Source organism: Patiria miniata, unplaced genomic scaffold, assembly GCF_015706575.1.
Source record: "Patiria miniata isolate m_02_andy unplaced genomic scaffold, ASM1570657v1 HiC_scaffold_21, whole genome shotgun sequence".
Classification (NCBI taxonomy): Eukaryota; Metazoa; Echinodermata; class Asteroidea; order Valvatida; family Asterinidae; genus Patiria; species Patiria miniata.
Window position 1 is genome coordinate 1529008 of NW_024037060.1, and position 17035 is coordinate 1546042.

At 39.8% G+C, this 17035-nt stretch overlaps 1 protein-coding gene across 1 annotated transcript in view; it reads left to right on the forward strand.

Annotated features, from left to right (window-relative positions):
* The window catches only part of LOC119729591 (dual 3',5'-cyclic-AMP and -GMP phosphodiesterase 11A-like), a 67993-nt gene that overhangs the window by 45445 nt on the left and 5513 nt on the right, over positions 1–17035 (forward strand). Inside the window, exons 7-12 of the mRNA XM_038202212.1 lie at positions 499–642; positions 13417–13563; positions 14176–14283; positions 15882–15991; positions 16236–16326; positions 16854–16954. Coding sequence (XP_038058140.1) covers positions 499–642; positions 13417–13563; positions 14176–14283; positions 15882–15991; positions 16236–16326; positions 16854–16954 — 701 coding nt within the window. The remainder of the gene's footprint in view (positions 1–498; positions 643–13416; positions 13564–14175; positions 14284–15881; positions 15992–16235; positions 16327–16853; positions 16955–17035) is intronic.

A 17035-nucleotide genomic window follows, 5' to 3' on the forward strand; every position in this document is an offset into this window, starting at 1 on the left:
ACACTGAAAACAGACTCCGGTTAGGGTCTGGAATGTGAGCCGCGACGCCACTTCCAAACTCATGATGACAAGTACCACTGACCCCATTTTTTTATTCGCATCTTCAAGCAACCTGTTGTCGAAGCAGTGGCTATTTTCAGACAGATCGATGCCTGGTATGGATCCACGCTCCAGGCCAGTTTTTTGTAATGGGATAGTTGGGCAGCGTTTCTTTGCCTCCCCATTGGCTAAAGGCGGGATAGAGGGGTCTGTTATGATTTAATCGAAGATGAGAGTTTGAATCGCTAGTAGGTCTGTCTCAATGATTTCAACTCCAATTTGTCTTTTGCAAATGAAGATATATTTAAATTATTTCCTACGTATACGTATACGTAATATTTTTTGTTTTAGCGGCAGGTACAAAATTGACTTAATACGTACATGTATGCCAATTCTGGCTTAATTGTTCAAAATGCAATTCATACATTTTCGTTTTTCAATCCGTTTCTTTTGGTGCAGGCCTTCACGATATTCTGTGGACTAGGAATCAACAACACATTGATGTACAATGAGGTGGAAAAGGCAATGGCACGTCAGAAAGTGGCCCTGGAGGTGCTGTCATACCACGCATGCAGCACATCACAAGAGGTTGATGTCTTAAAGGTACAGTACCGATCAGAGTAAACAATTCCTGGTATACGGTAAATACGTTCTTCGTCAAAGTGTTTCAGCTCTGCCCACTACGGAAGGCAGATTAGCGGGGATTAAAAAACCACAAACGATCCTGCAGTCAAGCGGCAAGTCGATATCGTTTTATTGCTGCAGTACACGTTGTTGTGTTTACCATTGAACCACAGGCAGATCTCGTGGCGGTAGTTCGTTTTTATGAGGTCGGCGAACGCTTCTTATCTGCGCTTAATCCTTAGCAAACACTGCGAGATAATAACATTGTTACCTGGAGTAATTCTGCACTCATACATGTACCAACAGGCCGCTACACTACAGTATGAGTATGATGAGTGGATACCGGTTTTCAGAACATTTCACGAAAACGTTCTACAGTATAGACTGTATAGTACGTACGTATCCAAAGAGCGGTCTAAAAAACGACCTATATAGTATCATGCCGGGGGGGGGGGGGGGTAATCAGGCTTCTTTCTTTGAGAGGCCGCCTGGGTATTTTGGGGGGGGGGGGGAATACGAAAATGTTAGGAAAAAAACATTTCCAGAGGCGAAATACAAATAAAGAAGAACTCAATCTTCTGCTAGTGTTGTCAAATATAGTGTCACTGTCACTTCAAAAATGTCACTTCAAGAAAGACATTTTCCAGGCCTGAGGAAGATCGTTTATTTGTATTTTGTACGTAACGTTCAAGCTCAGATTATCTTTAAAAAAATTATTAAACGAAATAGAAGCCGCATCTTAGGCCAAAAGAAAGTTCTGCTTCCGGTTCCCTACCTGCCCTATTTTTATATGGGAAAATGAGAACAAAACACCCGATACCATCAATGTCTACCTTGTGCCGCATACGTCTCCATAATGATCCTACCAAAAAAAATGTCAAAAAAAATTTAAAATACATTCCCTACCTACCATACCTACCATATTTTTGAACGCCATGAAAAAATAATCGGAAGCAGAACTTTTTTGTTTGTTGCCTTCACAAATGTCCCCAAAGCGTCAGCATTCGAGAAAATAGTCACACCCTCTCTCACATGCAAGATTTTCTGGCTACGCAACCGGCAGTCTGGGACATCACAGGGGAGCCTCCCTAGCAACAGTATCTCTAGGCAACCAGGTTGGAATGTGACAGTTTTGCTGCACCTGCGGCTCAGCCTAGCAAGGAATTCCAGCCATTGGCCATCAATATCCATTTGAGTGTGGAAGGCGTGTCATATTCATGAAAGCATAAATGGTCCGTGAAGAAAGCAACCAATGGCGTATTTATTTGCCGGGACCGGCTCATTTAATTGGCTGAGACTGTTCATCAGACACCGTCCTCAAAGTTCGGCGGCGCCTTTTAAATGATGCCAAATAGATCTTTGTAACAACAACGAATATGTGTTGTATCAATTTGAACAATGCGGCTATCAATCATTCTGCGGGGAAGGGTTTTTTTGTTATATTTTATCTGGGCATTTTTTCAAAGGCCATGAAAACTTTGGAAAAAAAAATGAGGGAAACTGAAATTTCACCCAGGCCGGTTTTGTGAATATGCACATGGCAAAATAACGAGTCGGATAGGGATATTCCAAGTCCCAAAATGAGTCATTAAATGCAGAGAGACCTCCATGTCTTTTTTGATATTATTCTTCGTTTAAAAAAACCATAACATTGCCTACATTATTTTGTGTAGATGTTACTCTTGAATATATTTTTCACGTTCAGTATTAATAAAAGCTCAAGGGCTGTTCAGTGTTGATAATCTTGATTTTATTCCTTTAAAAATAATAAAAACTAAGCATAATTCGTATAAAATTTTCCCCAGGAATTCACAGGAGATTGAACTGACAGTTCAGAATTTAATGGGCTAAGATGTGGTGAAATCGTTTCATTTAAAAAAAAAAAGAGAATCAGACAAATTGTATTAAATTAACTCCTTAAATGTATTCGGCGTCTCTCTCTCTGAGGTCGGGTGAATAAATGGGCATGGCCTATTATTTTTGGGTCCGCTCATAAGTCCGACGCCTCATAAGTCCGACAACGGAATAACGAGGCGTTTAATTTGTCGGACTTATGAGGCGTCGGACTTATGAGGCGTCGGACCTATGAAGCGGAATAAATACATTTTAGGCCTCATAAGTCCGACGCCTCAAAAGTCCGAAATTTCGGACTTATGAGGCGTCGGACCTATGAGGCGTCGGACTTATGATACGGCCCCATTATTTTGTGGTCTTTTTATTTGACGAAATAGAAGCCACATCTTAGGCCCAAAACAGAGTTCTGCTTCCGGTTTCTCGACTTACCCTATTTTGACGGCCCCTACCTACCCTATTTTTTTATGGGAAAATAATGAAGGAAAAAACACCCTAGAACCATTAATTCCTACCTTTTACCCTTGATTACGCGCAGACGCCTCCATCAGTGTTTCCTCTGGGTTGGTGGAAGGTGTGAGGTGGTAAAATAAATTTGGTCGAAAACAGACCCCGCGAGCGCGAAGCGCGAAGCCTTTGCGGCGTGGGGTTCGGGGCCCGCTTAAGGGCCCCGAAAAATGTTGCGTTCTAGACGCTCTGTGGTGCAATGTGAGGCATTTAAGGTCACTTTCTTCTTACTTTTTTGGGCAGTATATGTGAATAAAATATTGATATAAATTATTGAAGTTTTTTTCAAAAAATCCTACATAGGCCCCTATTTATTTGTGAAAATGTAGGCCTACCACCAGGGAGTTGAGCACTGTTTGGATTTTTTTACAACCCTGGAAAATTTGGTATAATTGGAAAGAGAATCACACGACAAAATCACTAACGTTTAAATTAGTTTCATTTGAGCTTGCATTCTGGAGAAATAATAGTTAAAATAAAAAAAATTCAATGAAATTGAAAACATGCTGAAATTTTTAGTGTCAAAATTTTATTATTATTTTAACACCTCTAAATTTTCGAATCCATCAAAATGTTTAATCAGGCTTTTTATCACTCGTTACAGAAAAGTTATGATTTTTTCCCCCCGTAACACTAACACCGCGCGGCACGATTGTACGGACAGACATATCTGACTCTGGGCCCACACCGCAATGCGACCACACAGCCCGCCGTAACACACGGGTAAAATACAGCTCCATTCACGGTACACACAACGCGGCAACACGGAACATGCACGTGTACGCGTAATCACGCGTTGCGGCATGCCGATAACATCGGCTGCCGGAACGGGCCGGCATTATTTTTTTTGACAAAAAAAACAACTTTCGTGTTCTCCTGAAAGTCCAAGCTTCCGAATAAACCCCCTTTCGTGGACTTCTTATGCATGTATTTTGAGGATTTTTGATTGGAAAACCGTTACTTGGTACCGTTTTGTAGCCTTCGGAAAACCATGGAGAAATAAAACGAACAAATTGCATTCACCGATCGCTTGGCAGGCTGAGCAGGGTACCAGGTCATACATAATGTACGCACGCGTGCTGTGCAACCAACGATCGTCGCATCACTTGCCCAATTGCACATGAGGAGCTCACTGCGAATCAGCCGGAACGTGCGCAGCATTCTGGGACTATCTGCCTTGTAAAGCACGGAGGATATGCGTTCATTTTAGGATTGCGCAGTGTATCCATAAATGGGATCATTGTCACTTCGTCACTCAGTCGAAAATCTCGAGTCGACTTGCACCCAGACTCGACCAGTAATATACACACGTACACGGACGTTGAAAAGGCTCCATACTAGCTAGAGAATTGCAGGTACATCGACTTCGTTTACGCATGGAGAAATTTCTCCATGGTTTACGGTACGAATGACGATCTCAAAGAACACTAACATTAGTCCGGAGAATTCGAAGGTGAAATACAAAGACACACACATAAAATGCACAGGTTTGATTATAATATTTTTTTATTCCTTTTTCGTACCCGTGAGGCGGCAACATTGGCCAAAAAAGGCCGAGGCGGGCCACCTCACAAAAGAATGGGCAGGGGAAACACTGGCCCTCCATAATAAAAATGGAAAAAAAAATTAAATTCCCTACCGATCAACCTTATTTTTGAATGGCATATAAATCGGAAGCAGGACTTTTTTGGGGGTTGTTGCCTTCACAAATGTCCCCAAAGCGTCAGCATTCGAGAAAATAGTCACACCCGCTCTCTCCCATGCAAGATTTTCTGGCTACGCAACCGGCAGTCTGGGACATCACAGGGGAGCCTCCCTAGCAACAGTATCTCTAAGCAACCAGGTTGGCGCGTGACATGACAGTGGGCATGCTGCACCTGCGGCTCAGCCTAGCAAGGAATTCCAGCCATTGGCCATCAATATCCGTTTGAGTGCGGAAGGCGCGTCATATTCATGAAAGCATAAATAGTCCGTGGAGAAAGCAACCAATGGCGTATTTATTTGCCGCGACCGGCTCATTTAATTGGCTGAGACTGTTCATGGGACACCGTCCTCAAAGTTCGGCGGCGCCTTTAGCTGATGCCAAACTGATCCTTTGTATATAACGAGCAACAGATGTGTTGTATCAATTTGATCAATGCGGCCATCAATCATTCTGCTGGGAAGGTTTTTTAAAGATTTTATTTGGGCATTTTTTTCAAAGACCATAAAAACTTCAAACAGAAAATGAGGTAAACTGAAATTTCACACGGGCCCCTTTTGTGAATATGCACATGAAAAAATAACGAGTCGGGTAGGGATATTCCAAGTCCCAAAATAATTCATTAAATGCAGGGCCCTCCATGTGTTTATTTCGGGGCAAGACTTTCTTCTTCATTTAAACCCCCCATCGCCCCCCCCCCCCCAAAAAAAAACCCCACCCCGCCTACATTATTCCGTGAAGGCTAGATGTTACTCTAGAATGTATTTTGACGTTCAATATAAAAGTCCAAGGGCTGTTGATAATCTTGATCTTATTCCTTTGAAATAAAAAAAAATAAGCATAATTCGTATTTACGTTTCCCCAGGAGTTCACAGAAGATTTAACTGAGAGTTCATAATTTAATGGGCTAGGACGTTGGAAATCGTTTTATTTTAAAATCAAGCGAATCAGACCGTATTAAATTAACCACTTGGTTGTATTCGGCGTCTCTCTCTAAAATAAAATGGCATGGCCTTTTAATAGTTTTATTGTGTAAATATACTTTGACGTTCAGTATAAAAGTCCAAGGGCTGCTGATAATAATCGTGATGTTATTCCTGAAAATAACAAAATCTAAGTATCATAATTCGTATTAAATTGTCTACAGGAATCAACAGGAGATTTAGCGAAGAGTTCGGAATTTAATGGGCTAGGACTTTTGAGTTATTCTGGAAATCGCATTTTTATTGTAACAATCAAGAAATTTAGAACCAGACAAATTATATTAAATTAACCCCTTGAATGTATTCGGTGTCTCGCTCTCTCTCGCTCTCTCTCGCTCTCTCCGAGGCTATAGAAAATAAGACAAAAAAGTGCGGTATAAACCAGTCTGTGCATGTACACGTACGGTAGCTATTCGCTATAGCGCAGAGCGCTAGCATGGCAGGCCCACGCGGTGCACTGTTTACTGGTCAGTCGGATTCGACGTCGTAAAAATGCCAAGAAAACACCAATGGAGAAGGAACATTTTAGCAAGTTTATTCACAGAGCTTGATCTCTCTTGTCTGTGTATGTATTTTCCGTGTTCAAGCGTTCATTTTGAGATGGCACTACTCGTACTTGGAGTGATACGATCCAGCGTGTTTCCCCAAAATTGTCCACAGTAAAAACGAGGTCTGTCGCCCGCTGGCCACACATGCATTCACTCATGAATTACGGAGTTTTGGCCAGTTTCCAGTCTTGACTAGCGTTAACTTTTTGTGGCATTTTTTGTGTAGCTTTCGTAGTGCAATGGAAAAAGTTCAGTCTAAAACTCCGCATATAATTGAATACCCCATTCAATCAGCATTAAAAAAAAAAGGAAAAACAAATATTCCGACCGACCGACCCTATTTTGGAAAAGCATGTAATCAGAAGCAGAAGTATTTTTTGGCCTAAATGGGAATGACAATTTTCTTCGTTTATTAAAAAAGAACATTACAACAACAACAGCGCACGGCCTATTATTTTGTTTTAATGATACTCTAGAATGTACTTTAGAATATATTTGATTGTTCGATTAAAAGACCAAGGGCTGTTGGTAATCTTGACCCTTATTCCTTTAAAAATAAGAAAAACTTTAGAACAATTCATATTAAATAAAATCACGAATTCGCAGGATTTAACGAGGAGTTCAGAATTTAATGGGATGGGATGTAGGGAATTGTTTTGTTTCAAAAATCGAGAGGACCAGACAAATTTGTCTAGAATATATATTAAAAATGTTCTTTGACGTTCAGTTAATGGTCCAAGGGATGCTGGTTACCTTGATATTATTTGTTAAGAAACTAAGCATAGTTCGTATTAAATGTTTCCCAGAAATCCACAGGATATTTAACGGAGAGTTCGTGTAGGTGTTTGTCGTTGTTTTACTTTAAAAAAACGACCAAGCACATTTTTATACATGTTCCCCAATTACAGCCGGGGAATAAAATAGTGTCCTATATATTCTTGTCTGGAAAGCCATTTCGAGACGATGATTGACAGGCGAACTTCAAAACTTATACATTGTATATATCTTTGATGATAAGCGGCCTTGGAGGTACTTGCACCATACATCGGTCAGCATGCCTTCTTGCAGCTGGAAAGATCGTGGTCAAAAGTTGATACACGATAGCAGATAATTGACTCAAGGATTTTACGACTGCATTATCTAACCACAAGTGCGTGTACTGGAACAATAAAACGATGTGTAGGCTGCTGCAGGAGGGAACGTTGTTTATAGAATCCATGAACGAAGGCAGGAAGTTTACAACCTTAGCCTGACCGCAGACTGTTTACCAATCGGATAAGCATGCCGTTTTGCGGCCTTTCGTCCAAACGCAACGAGATTATCGGGAGGATTATAGGTAACCATTGGTTACCGTTAACCGGTGGTAGGTTTACAATGATCGGTACTGTATACAAACTTTCTGAAATTTGTTCCTCTTTTATTAAGTCAAAAGATTGTCTCGACTCTATGCAAGAAACAATAGATGGCCGAATATACCAAATATCCAAATAGTCTTTTTCTTATTCGAAGATTTGAAGAAAAATGTTTGTGTTATTTGAATCGTATATTTTTGCGTGATTTATTGTTGGATAAATACTACATTTTGGTCAACAGTTTCTTTGAATTGAGAGCCTCTGTGAGGAATATTAGCTCTAATTTGCATCTTTCAAATCTTTCAAATATCAGCCAGTCAGCTACCTTGAAAAAAAGATACATGTGTATCGCTGCATACATGTTTTTTAATATTTTAATAAGCTGATTGTAGATTTTCAACAATTGCATGCGAAGCCCTATTGGTAGCCCATTTACTGTAATAGCCGACCGACTGACGCATTCAATTTATGCCGACGCTTGGCTCAAATTAAATTTGATTGGCGCATTGCAAACATTCAAGTATTCGATCAAACTTGAATAATTGAATACTAAACTCAAAAAATGTACAGCGCTGCAGAGGTGTGTGTATGCACGGGCCTGTCATCTCTTCAATTTGAAAACCCATTAAATTACCAGAAAATGACATTTGCAGGAAAAAAAAATTGACATTGTCGGTCAAGTGTATATAATTTGATTGACCCAAATCTCTTGTCCAACCTCTCTGGTAATGAGCCACATACCTGAACCCTGCAATTAACAAAACCACTCGTGACAAGTAATACTGTTTTTTGGTGACTGTTCAAGGAAATTCAAAAGCTGTTTTGAAACCTCCGCACAGCTTTACTTCTTAAAAGTCAATCGCGCTGTAGTATGACAAGACCCCCACTATCCATTAACCTAATTTCAGCCAGTAGATGGAGCCTCCAAATGATGATGGACATCCATAGTTGGATAAAGGATATTTTTTTCCCAGGTAAAACCCAACCATGAACAATTTTTGCTACATGTAGTCATATTCTATCGTATTAGCCTGGTTTGCATTCATTGTTCAAAATCCCCATGAAAGAAATCAGACTGTTTCAGATATATGTACCGGTAAGTTTCTTTTGATGGGATGATGTGGTGGTTTTTCACATGAGCCATATTTTTAACAAAGTCAAATAATGCAACATTTGAAGTCCAATCTGACTACAATGTATGTCAATATATTTGTCGTTATAAACATTCAAGCTCCTCTCAGAGAATTCACAAATCTGGTAACAAGTGACAGGGGATAACACTGAAAAAGGAATATCTTTACTACAGTTTATTTGTATAGCTGTACATGTAATTGACTTGGTGCTCGATGACTTGTCATGGACTCCGAAACTGGATTTTCAGCCTGAAATGGAGGAATAAACGTGCAGTATTCACTACAACAGATATGAGATGATAATCATGATCACTTTAACCCATCTTGACTACGTACACGTAGGGGTCACTGAACTGGACTTTGGTTTGCTCGCCTATGGATGAGTGTTGGTTTATGAAATTGGAATGACATTTGGATGACAGGGTTGAAGATGTTTGTTGACACAGCATATGGTTAAATATTATTCATTAATAAATAAGACAGATTACTAATTCCTATTGGTCGAGAGCCCGTCATGTGGGTGGTTTTAAACTGTTGATAAAACACTGACTGGTGTTAAACACTTGTTCCCGGCAGCGCTGTGTTCTGTGCCTTATAGCGCAGTATGCGCCACGTGCCCGCCAATCTCCATATAAGGAGATTTGTAGTACTGCTCGAGCGAGGCACATGCCATATGTAGGCACCAGTAGATGGGTGTTTCACAAAACATGAAGTAAAATTGTTGAACAAAATCATTGGAAATATATAATTTTTGACTTTTTTTGACTTTTCGACCCAAAAGTATATGATCATGGGAATAAACTTTTTTTTAGACAAGTACATTTACGTTTAAAACTGGCTAGGGACCTGGTCACGGTTAATGGAATATTCTTCTGGGGTTTTCCTCCCACCTCTAAAAAACTGTAATTTCTTCATTGTCTCCTCTCTACATTTTTCTTCAGGCTCATGAGTTACATTGCCAGTGGGGCGCTTTTGAGGAATTCTTGGTTTCTTCACCAGAAATAAATAGTAATAATAATATCTACAGGAAAGTCCTAAATTCGGAACTTAAAAAAAAACACAATATGAGGATTTGATAGAACCAGTTCCATTTTACCAGAACTACAATGTGTTGTACAATGTTCATTCATACCGGTACAATTGAACATCACATTTTGTATGCTCGCTGACGACAAAAAGCAGGTCAGATTAGATTTTCTGCCTGACTTGAAAGCCATTAGAAAGAATATTGAGTGATGGACTTTCCAAAGCTATTTTTACCTATTCGCTACCCTTTTTGCATAGACCTGCATGTGATTATGAGTAATTGAATTCACAGAAACCTGTTTATACATGTATGTGTCGTGCCTGATGATAGTCTACCATTTCAGTATCTTTGGTCCACTGATGAAAGGGATGATGAGAGGGCAGTGAAATATAAACATACCAGGATTATTCGGAAATGATAACATGATTGAGCGAGCTCTTGTACTTGTATTACCCTGCATAACATTAACAGATCTTTCTTTTGTTTATAAACATAAAGCTCCATTTGTGGGGTTGGCAATCAGTTGCATAAATTATAAAATTTCTACCATGGTTGGCATCAGTTCCCCTCCCCCCCCCCCAAAAAAATCAGGCAGTCTGGACTGAAGAGGAAGTGATTTTCATTTCGCTTCTGGCAGTGTTGATTTGTCAGTGCACATTGATGGTATACATGTAGCCACAGCCACTTTTATTATGCATTCAAATACAGCACACTGGTTTTGAATCTCAAGGCTCAATTCATGTATCAGAGACTGTGAGACTCCTCTTTTTTTTCCACTTTGGTGTCTGCGGCTCCTCTTCTCCAGACAGAGCAATATCGAAGTTGACAGCCGACAGGAATGGAAATGAAGATTTACCGTTTTCACACCGCAGTGTAATCAACGAATCCAGGGCTATGTTGTTTTAGTGCTGTTTTGTCTCTCTTGAGCGAAGCCTACAGGCACCTGCGCGGTCCTGTTATTGGACCATTGATTAAATGTCACCGTCCGGTTTGGATATTGAGCGGATACATGTATGTAGTATGTTAGCTCTCGCTGTGATTGTTACATGTACATGTACATACATGTACATGGATGCGGGAGATAACGTGGAATTACGTGTTTAACTCTCTCAGTTTTAAGTTTTTTGTTTATTAAAAAGTCAAGCAAGAAAGATTCAAAGATTTGTTCCCTGTGCTATTTTGAGTTTTATCCCAAAATCTAGATTCTTTTTTTAAATTGCTATTTTTCTAGCAAAACAAAAGTTCTTCGCTTAAAGACTGAGACATCAACTGAAAACAAATCGACCTACATGTATATTTAGTTATTGAAATATTAATGTACAATTTAGAATTATTGGCTGCCAGACATGCCAGACAACAATTCCCGTTTGGGCTGGTTCCTACATGTACCGGTAGCTGTCCCACAATCAGTATCAATAATGTATATGAACCAGGAACCAGTCTGCTCGCAACAGAAAAAGAAACATTTCAGAGGTTTGCAGACATCCAGAAAAGGAAAAACAAAGTTTTTCTGTTGGAAAAAACATACAAGTTGAACATTTATTAATAGAAAAATATTGAACTTGTTGAAGAGCACGGGCAAGGCAACTTTAAAGTGCTTAAAGCAATTAAAAAAATGTAAGAGGGCCTGACGTTTCAAGACGAAGTCACAAGTTTTTCTTTTCAACCGGAAGAGAATTGGGTTACCATGTCATCTTGAGCGCTGTACCGTAGATATTTTGATGAGTTTGTTCGAGTTGCGTGTGTGACAGGTGTGATTTTCTGTGGATTTAAAATGAGAAAGATATTGACAGCTGACAGCTGCAAGCTCAGTAGTTAAGTGTTTGAGACGTTGATGAAAGTACATGTGTGTTATTACCATTCCATAGGGGAGGATGAACATGAAAAGAGACAGTAAAGTAAGAAGCACAATTCTAGGATTTGACTTTTCTTTTTTGAGGTCCATGACTTTCCTACAGATGATTCCTGTGCTCTTCAAAAAAGAGATTTTTTTCTTTCTAACAAATGTTCAATTTGTTTGTTTTGATTTAACAAAAAAAACTGCTTTATTCCGATTTTTGGGTGTCTGGAATCCTTTGAAAATCTACGTTTTTGCGCACCAGTGAACCCGCCCTGCAAGAGCGGCATCAGCGTCTGGCAGCCATTGAGTCGAATTTTGTGAAGAAATAATTCAATAACTAAATGTCTGTGGATGTTTTCGTTCCATGTCTCATTTAAAAGTAAAAAAACGTTATATTGCTAGGAAAATAGCAATTGAAAAACAAAGCTATTTATCGAGGTGAAACTCGAAAATAGCACGGGAATGCATCATACGTGTACATAAATGTATGTACATGTACGGTACAGTACTCGTCAAACTTGTAAGACAGCCATGCTCTTGTTTCCCTTGTGATATATGAGTAAAGCTTTTGTACATTTGTTGCCACACACCTGTTCACAACACAGAGGGGGCGTGCGGAGAGTTCAAGTCTCACCTGATGAGTAAATTTGCACAGTATATTTTTCTCTCAGGCACAAGCTTTCAGAAAACACAAACAGCTAAGCAGAGCTTAGTTGGGAACTCTACTGATACCTTTTTGCATAATGTAGAGACAGTCACATACAGTAAATGTGGGTGGGCAGGCCAGGGAAATAAGGACCGAGTTATGGGGACTTTCTGCTGTCCCCATAGCGTCTTCGGTCCCCATAATACCATGGCACAACATGTGTGCAGTCCCCACAGTTACTGAGCAAGAATGGGCATACCGGTACTGTACACATGAGCTGTACTCAGTTATGATGATAGATGAATCATGATAGAGATCAATGTGTTGAAAACCATGTTGATGGACAACTACATGTACATGTACATGTTTATATGCAAGACCATCTGGACCCATTTTCATATTACATTATTAATATCACATAGCAAATCTACGTGCGATGCAAAGAATCTGCAAAACAAATATCTGCAGGAAGTTACATTATGATGGCATATATTACTCGGCATTTTGGCCGGTTAATTATTATTGATATGTTTTCTCTGATTTGCACAATGTCGTACCTAATTACCATCTCCTTAAAATAGCTCCCGCCCCTCCTTGGTAAAGATTGTGAAAGATGTGAGAACATTTACCTCTGAAATAAGCAAACCTTTCTTAATCTGTTGGGACACACTGTGTCTTATTGCCACCTGCCCTTTAATCCTGTCCACCCCCTCACGTTTTTAATGACACACCCACCCTCGCTGTTTGTTGTTGGATCAAAGAGAGTCTAAGTCAAAATTACTTTTTAGACAAGCGGAATACTTCATGTTTGCCGACAACCCCTCGGAGCCAAAAAGGTTGCAATACGCCGATCGGATTATGAGTCTTTAATCAAGAGAAGCTGGCAGCGTGTCTTGCGTATTTTCAATTTAAAACCCCCCGTAATCTTTGCACAGGGCATGCAGTTCAATTTCGTTTTTCTCATCATTTGTCCTTTTCATATGAGCGAGCTTACTATCTCGTAATAGGATCTCCTTGTTTAACAAATATCACAGGGTCATCACATGAGCAGCACCCAAGGATATTAGGAATCCACAGATCTGTAATCATGCGCAAAGTTGATGCATGGAGTGTATTGGGCTTTTCTTAAGTTTGGACGTGTTTCTTTTTTTCTTTTTTTTTTAGATTTCCCGGCTGCCGCAGATCCAAGCCTTGGGAATGACAAGATTCGATTTTGATGACTTCAAGTTGGACGCTGATGAGATGGTCAAAGCGTCGCTCAGATTATACATGGACCTTGGACTGCTGCAGAAATTCAAGATTGATCCCGAGGTGAGGGGGCCGGTTGAGGTGGAGGTTTGTGGGTGAGGTTGTGGTGCCCATTGACAGAAAGGTTGCAGTTGACTGGAAACGTGACTTTACGTGGAGTTCACGCGCTGGTTTAGTTGTTACTGTGTTCAACTCATGTATGACAGTACGTGGGTTCAAACCCCAGAGAGGAAAATGGTGCTTTTGTTCTTGGGCAAGATATTTTACTATGATTGCTTCTCTCCACTCTGGAGTATATAGGTGTACATGTAAATGGGTACTGGTGTGAGGGTTTCGCTGATCTGGAGCTGCACCAGAAAAGTTGTCTCATGGCCTGATGACGGGGGTAATAATCATGAAGCACTTTGAGACTTTAGTATATTTAGTGCTGTGTACAAATGTAAGTATCACTGCCGACTGAAAATATTTTGACGACATGTGCTATAAGAAAGTTCAAAGCAAATAATGGGAGTGTGTCACACCAACTCCCCCCCCCCCCATCCCAACAATGCCAGCAGTATCCCTTTGTAATTAAGATGGCGCTCATCAAAGCTTAGCTGGAATTAACTATGCTACCTCGTGACTCTTGATTCAAAGTATTTTGATCCATTTTTGATGACCCTGTTTTTTTTTCAGGCGATGACTCGATTCCTGTTGACAGTTAGGAAGAACTACCGACCCGTTGCCTATCACAACTTCAGACATGCCTTCAACGTGCAGCAAGCGATGTTTGCTGTACTACAGGTAGGAAATCTTTAATGCTAGACTCATTGACCATCTCTCAAAACTCCTATCAAACTCTTGTGTTTTTCCCTTTGCCCCCTCCCCCACCCATCCTCTGCAGAGCCCTGCCCACCATTTTGACTTTGTCTATTAGTGACTCAAATTATAACCGCATAACTTAGCTCATTCAGTCTTGAAAATGCATATGCATCACAAAAAAATGGTATTAAATTGTACAATGTACTTAGAAGAATCATTGAATAGTAGAATGTGAATATTCACACAACTACCATGTACACCTTTAAATTTGCTGATTTGTGTGTAATTAAACATGAAGGAATTTCGGGGTATACAATTTTGGTCATCAAAAATGTACTAATTGGAGCATGTGCCCCCTTATAATTCCAGTCACACATGCTTCTGTTTAAAATATTCTCTGTAAAGGTGAGACATTTTGTGGGTTTATTGTGACCAGACCTTTGAAATATGGCTGCCAAACAATATTTTAAAAAAAAATTGGCGATCTTCGGATGAAGGTGCACCTTTACCTACACTGTTATTAGATAACACTGAGATGCTAATGCTACTATGCACATAGGCTCATGTGTGTTTCTTGTCAAGTGCGGATGTTACTAATTTGGGTGAAAAATTGGTTGAAAATTGGTTGCGCGTGAACACACACATTCACACAGTGTCATGAGTTTCTCAACAGTAAATCACTGTCACACAGCACTGTCTACTATAACGGAATCCATACAGGCAAGGTTTGTCATCGCTTATACACAGTCGACAACAGAGGGCGGGGTTCACTTGTCACATGCGGCAACTGAGCTGTAAGAAGTACCTCATATGAAGCAAGGCCCTATTTTAACCTGTTAAAAGATTTAGCTCAGTAGATAGTATACATTTTTTGAGAAAACAACTTCTTTTGGTCTTCTAAATTTCCTGCCTCATGTTTTAAATTGCGCCATCTTGTGGTACACTCCCTATAAATCAGCAATCATGACATGATTCTCATTTAGCTAGTAAGGATTCCAACATTGGCAGCAACGCAGCAAAAGCATTGACACTCGTTTACTCTGTAGAGAAGACTCGCGCCCATAAGGCCAAAAAAAAAAGTCTCCGGTTTCTGGTATGGAGCTTGCCCAAAAAGTGATGCGGTGACGCGGCTTTCTTTTTTTGTTACCTTACTTTTTTGCTTCAAATGTCGGCTGATGACTGCAAATGGTGCCCGACTAAACTTAGTGAAAATATATGGGAGTCCAGAGAGGCCACATAAAGCTTATTCTCGATCATAACCCCATCTAAAAACAGGTTAAAATTGTGCAGCAGCAGGATTCCAGTCAAACCAGTGAGTTTGGCGGTTTTGAGACATCATCTTTCAAAGAAAAAAAACTTTTTCATTTTGCCGACGCGCATGGCTACGGCGACGTGCGCGCATACCAGAAACCGGAGACTTTTTTTTGGGCCTAACACAGGTTTAACCAACTAACCAACATCAGGGGCTGACTAATGAGGGCGGTATTTAATAGATACAATCATTATTTCACAGCCCATCTTTTAGGTTTCGTTTTATTCAGTTATCCACTTTGACCCGTCGTATTCCTTGTCTCATGCAGAATACAAGTGTTGTTCACTACCTGACTGAGCCAGAACAGCTCTCCTTATTGGTCGGTTGCTTGTGTCACGACTTGGACCATCGAGGCACCAACAATGCTTTCCAGGAAAAGTAAGGTTTTTTCTCTTTTCAACTGGGACAAAAACTTGTGCTATTTCCTTAGTCATGCACCTGGTAATTTTTAATTTTTTAACATCGTACATTTGCAAATTTAATTTTCATCATGAGAACGGGGAGATTTTATGATGCACTTGTTCATATAATGTGTTAACGGTTCCCATATACCATCTGAATTAGGAATTCTCAAGGAAACAATTTTGTTATTTGTTCCTTTGTTTCTTTGCTCAATTTCCAGGAGTCAGTCACCGTTGTCTCAGTTGTATGGTTCCAAGGCTACCATGGAATATCATCACTTCAATCACACAGTCATGATCCTCAGTAGTCAGGTACCTTCGTGACATCCAAATTTCACTCTTAAATTCTCCTCCTTTTGACAACTTTTTTTATTTCAATTCCCCAGACTGCCTGCACTTTGAAATATTTTTTTCCTAAATAATTATTGTCAACCTGCAGTTGTAGGTAAGAAAAAAAGATTGAAAAAAAAAAATGTGTAAAATCCTACCTTGGATTTCGGTTATCTTAATGTAGTTAACATCAACCTAAAAAAATTGTTACATGTATGTGTTCATTTGTACCAGTTCTTAACGGTTTATAAGGCAGGCAAATTTTGTTTCTTTCCCCAAATTTGTTAAACATTTTAAACCTTTAAATTTTTTAAACCAACTTTTTAACGTTTAAATTTTCTGCTTTTCTGCTACCCAAAAACATATCTTTCTCAGGCGGCCGAAAAGTGGTAAAAAAGCGGAAAGAACCTTTAGAAACAACCAATTTTCTTCTCTTCCGCTTTTTAGCTAGCACACCCATATGAAAATGACGGTGACAATTTTTGAATCATTTTCCCTTTTTTTTCCAGGGTCACAACATCTTTGGCAATATGCCAGCTGAGCAGTACAGCGAGGTCATGAATGTCTTAAAGCATGCCATCTTGGCCACAGACTTAGCATTACACTTCAAGTAAGTCAAGGATCGATGGACTACAGCTGAATTATTTATTAACCTTGCCCAAAAGAGAACTTGAAACCATCACTAATAGTG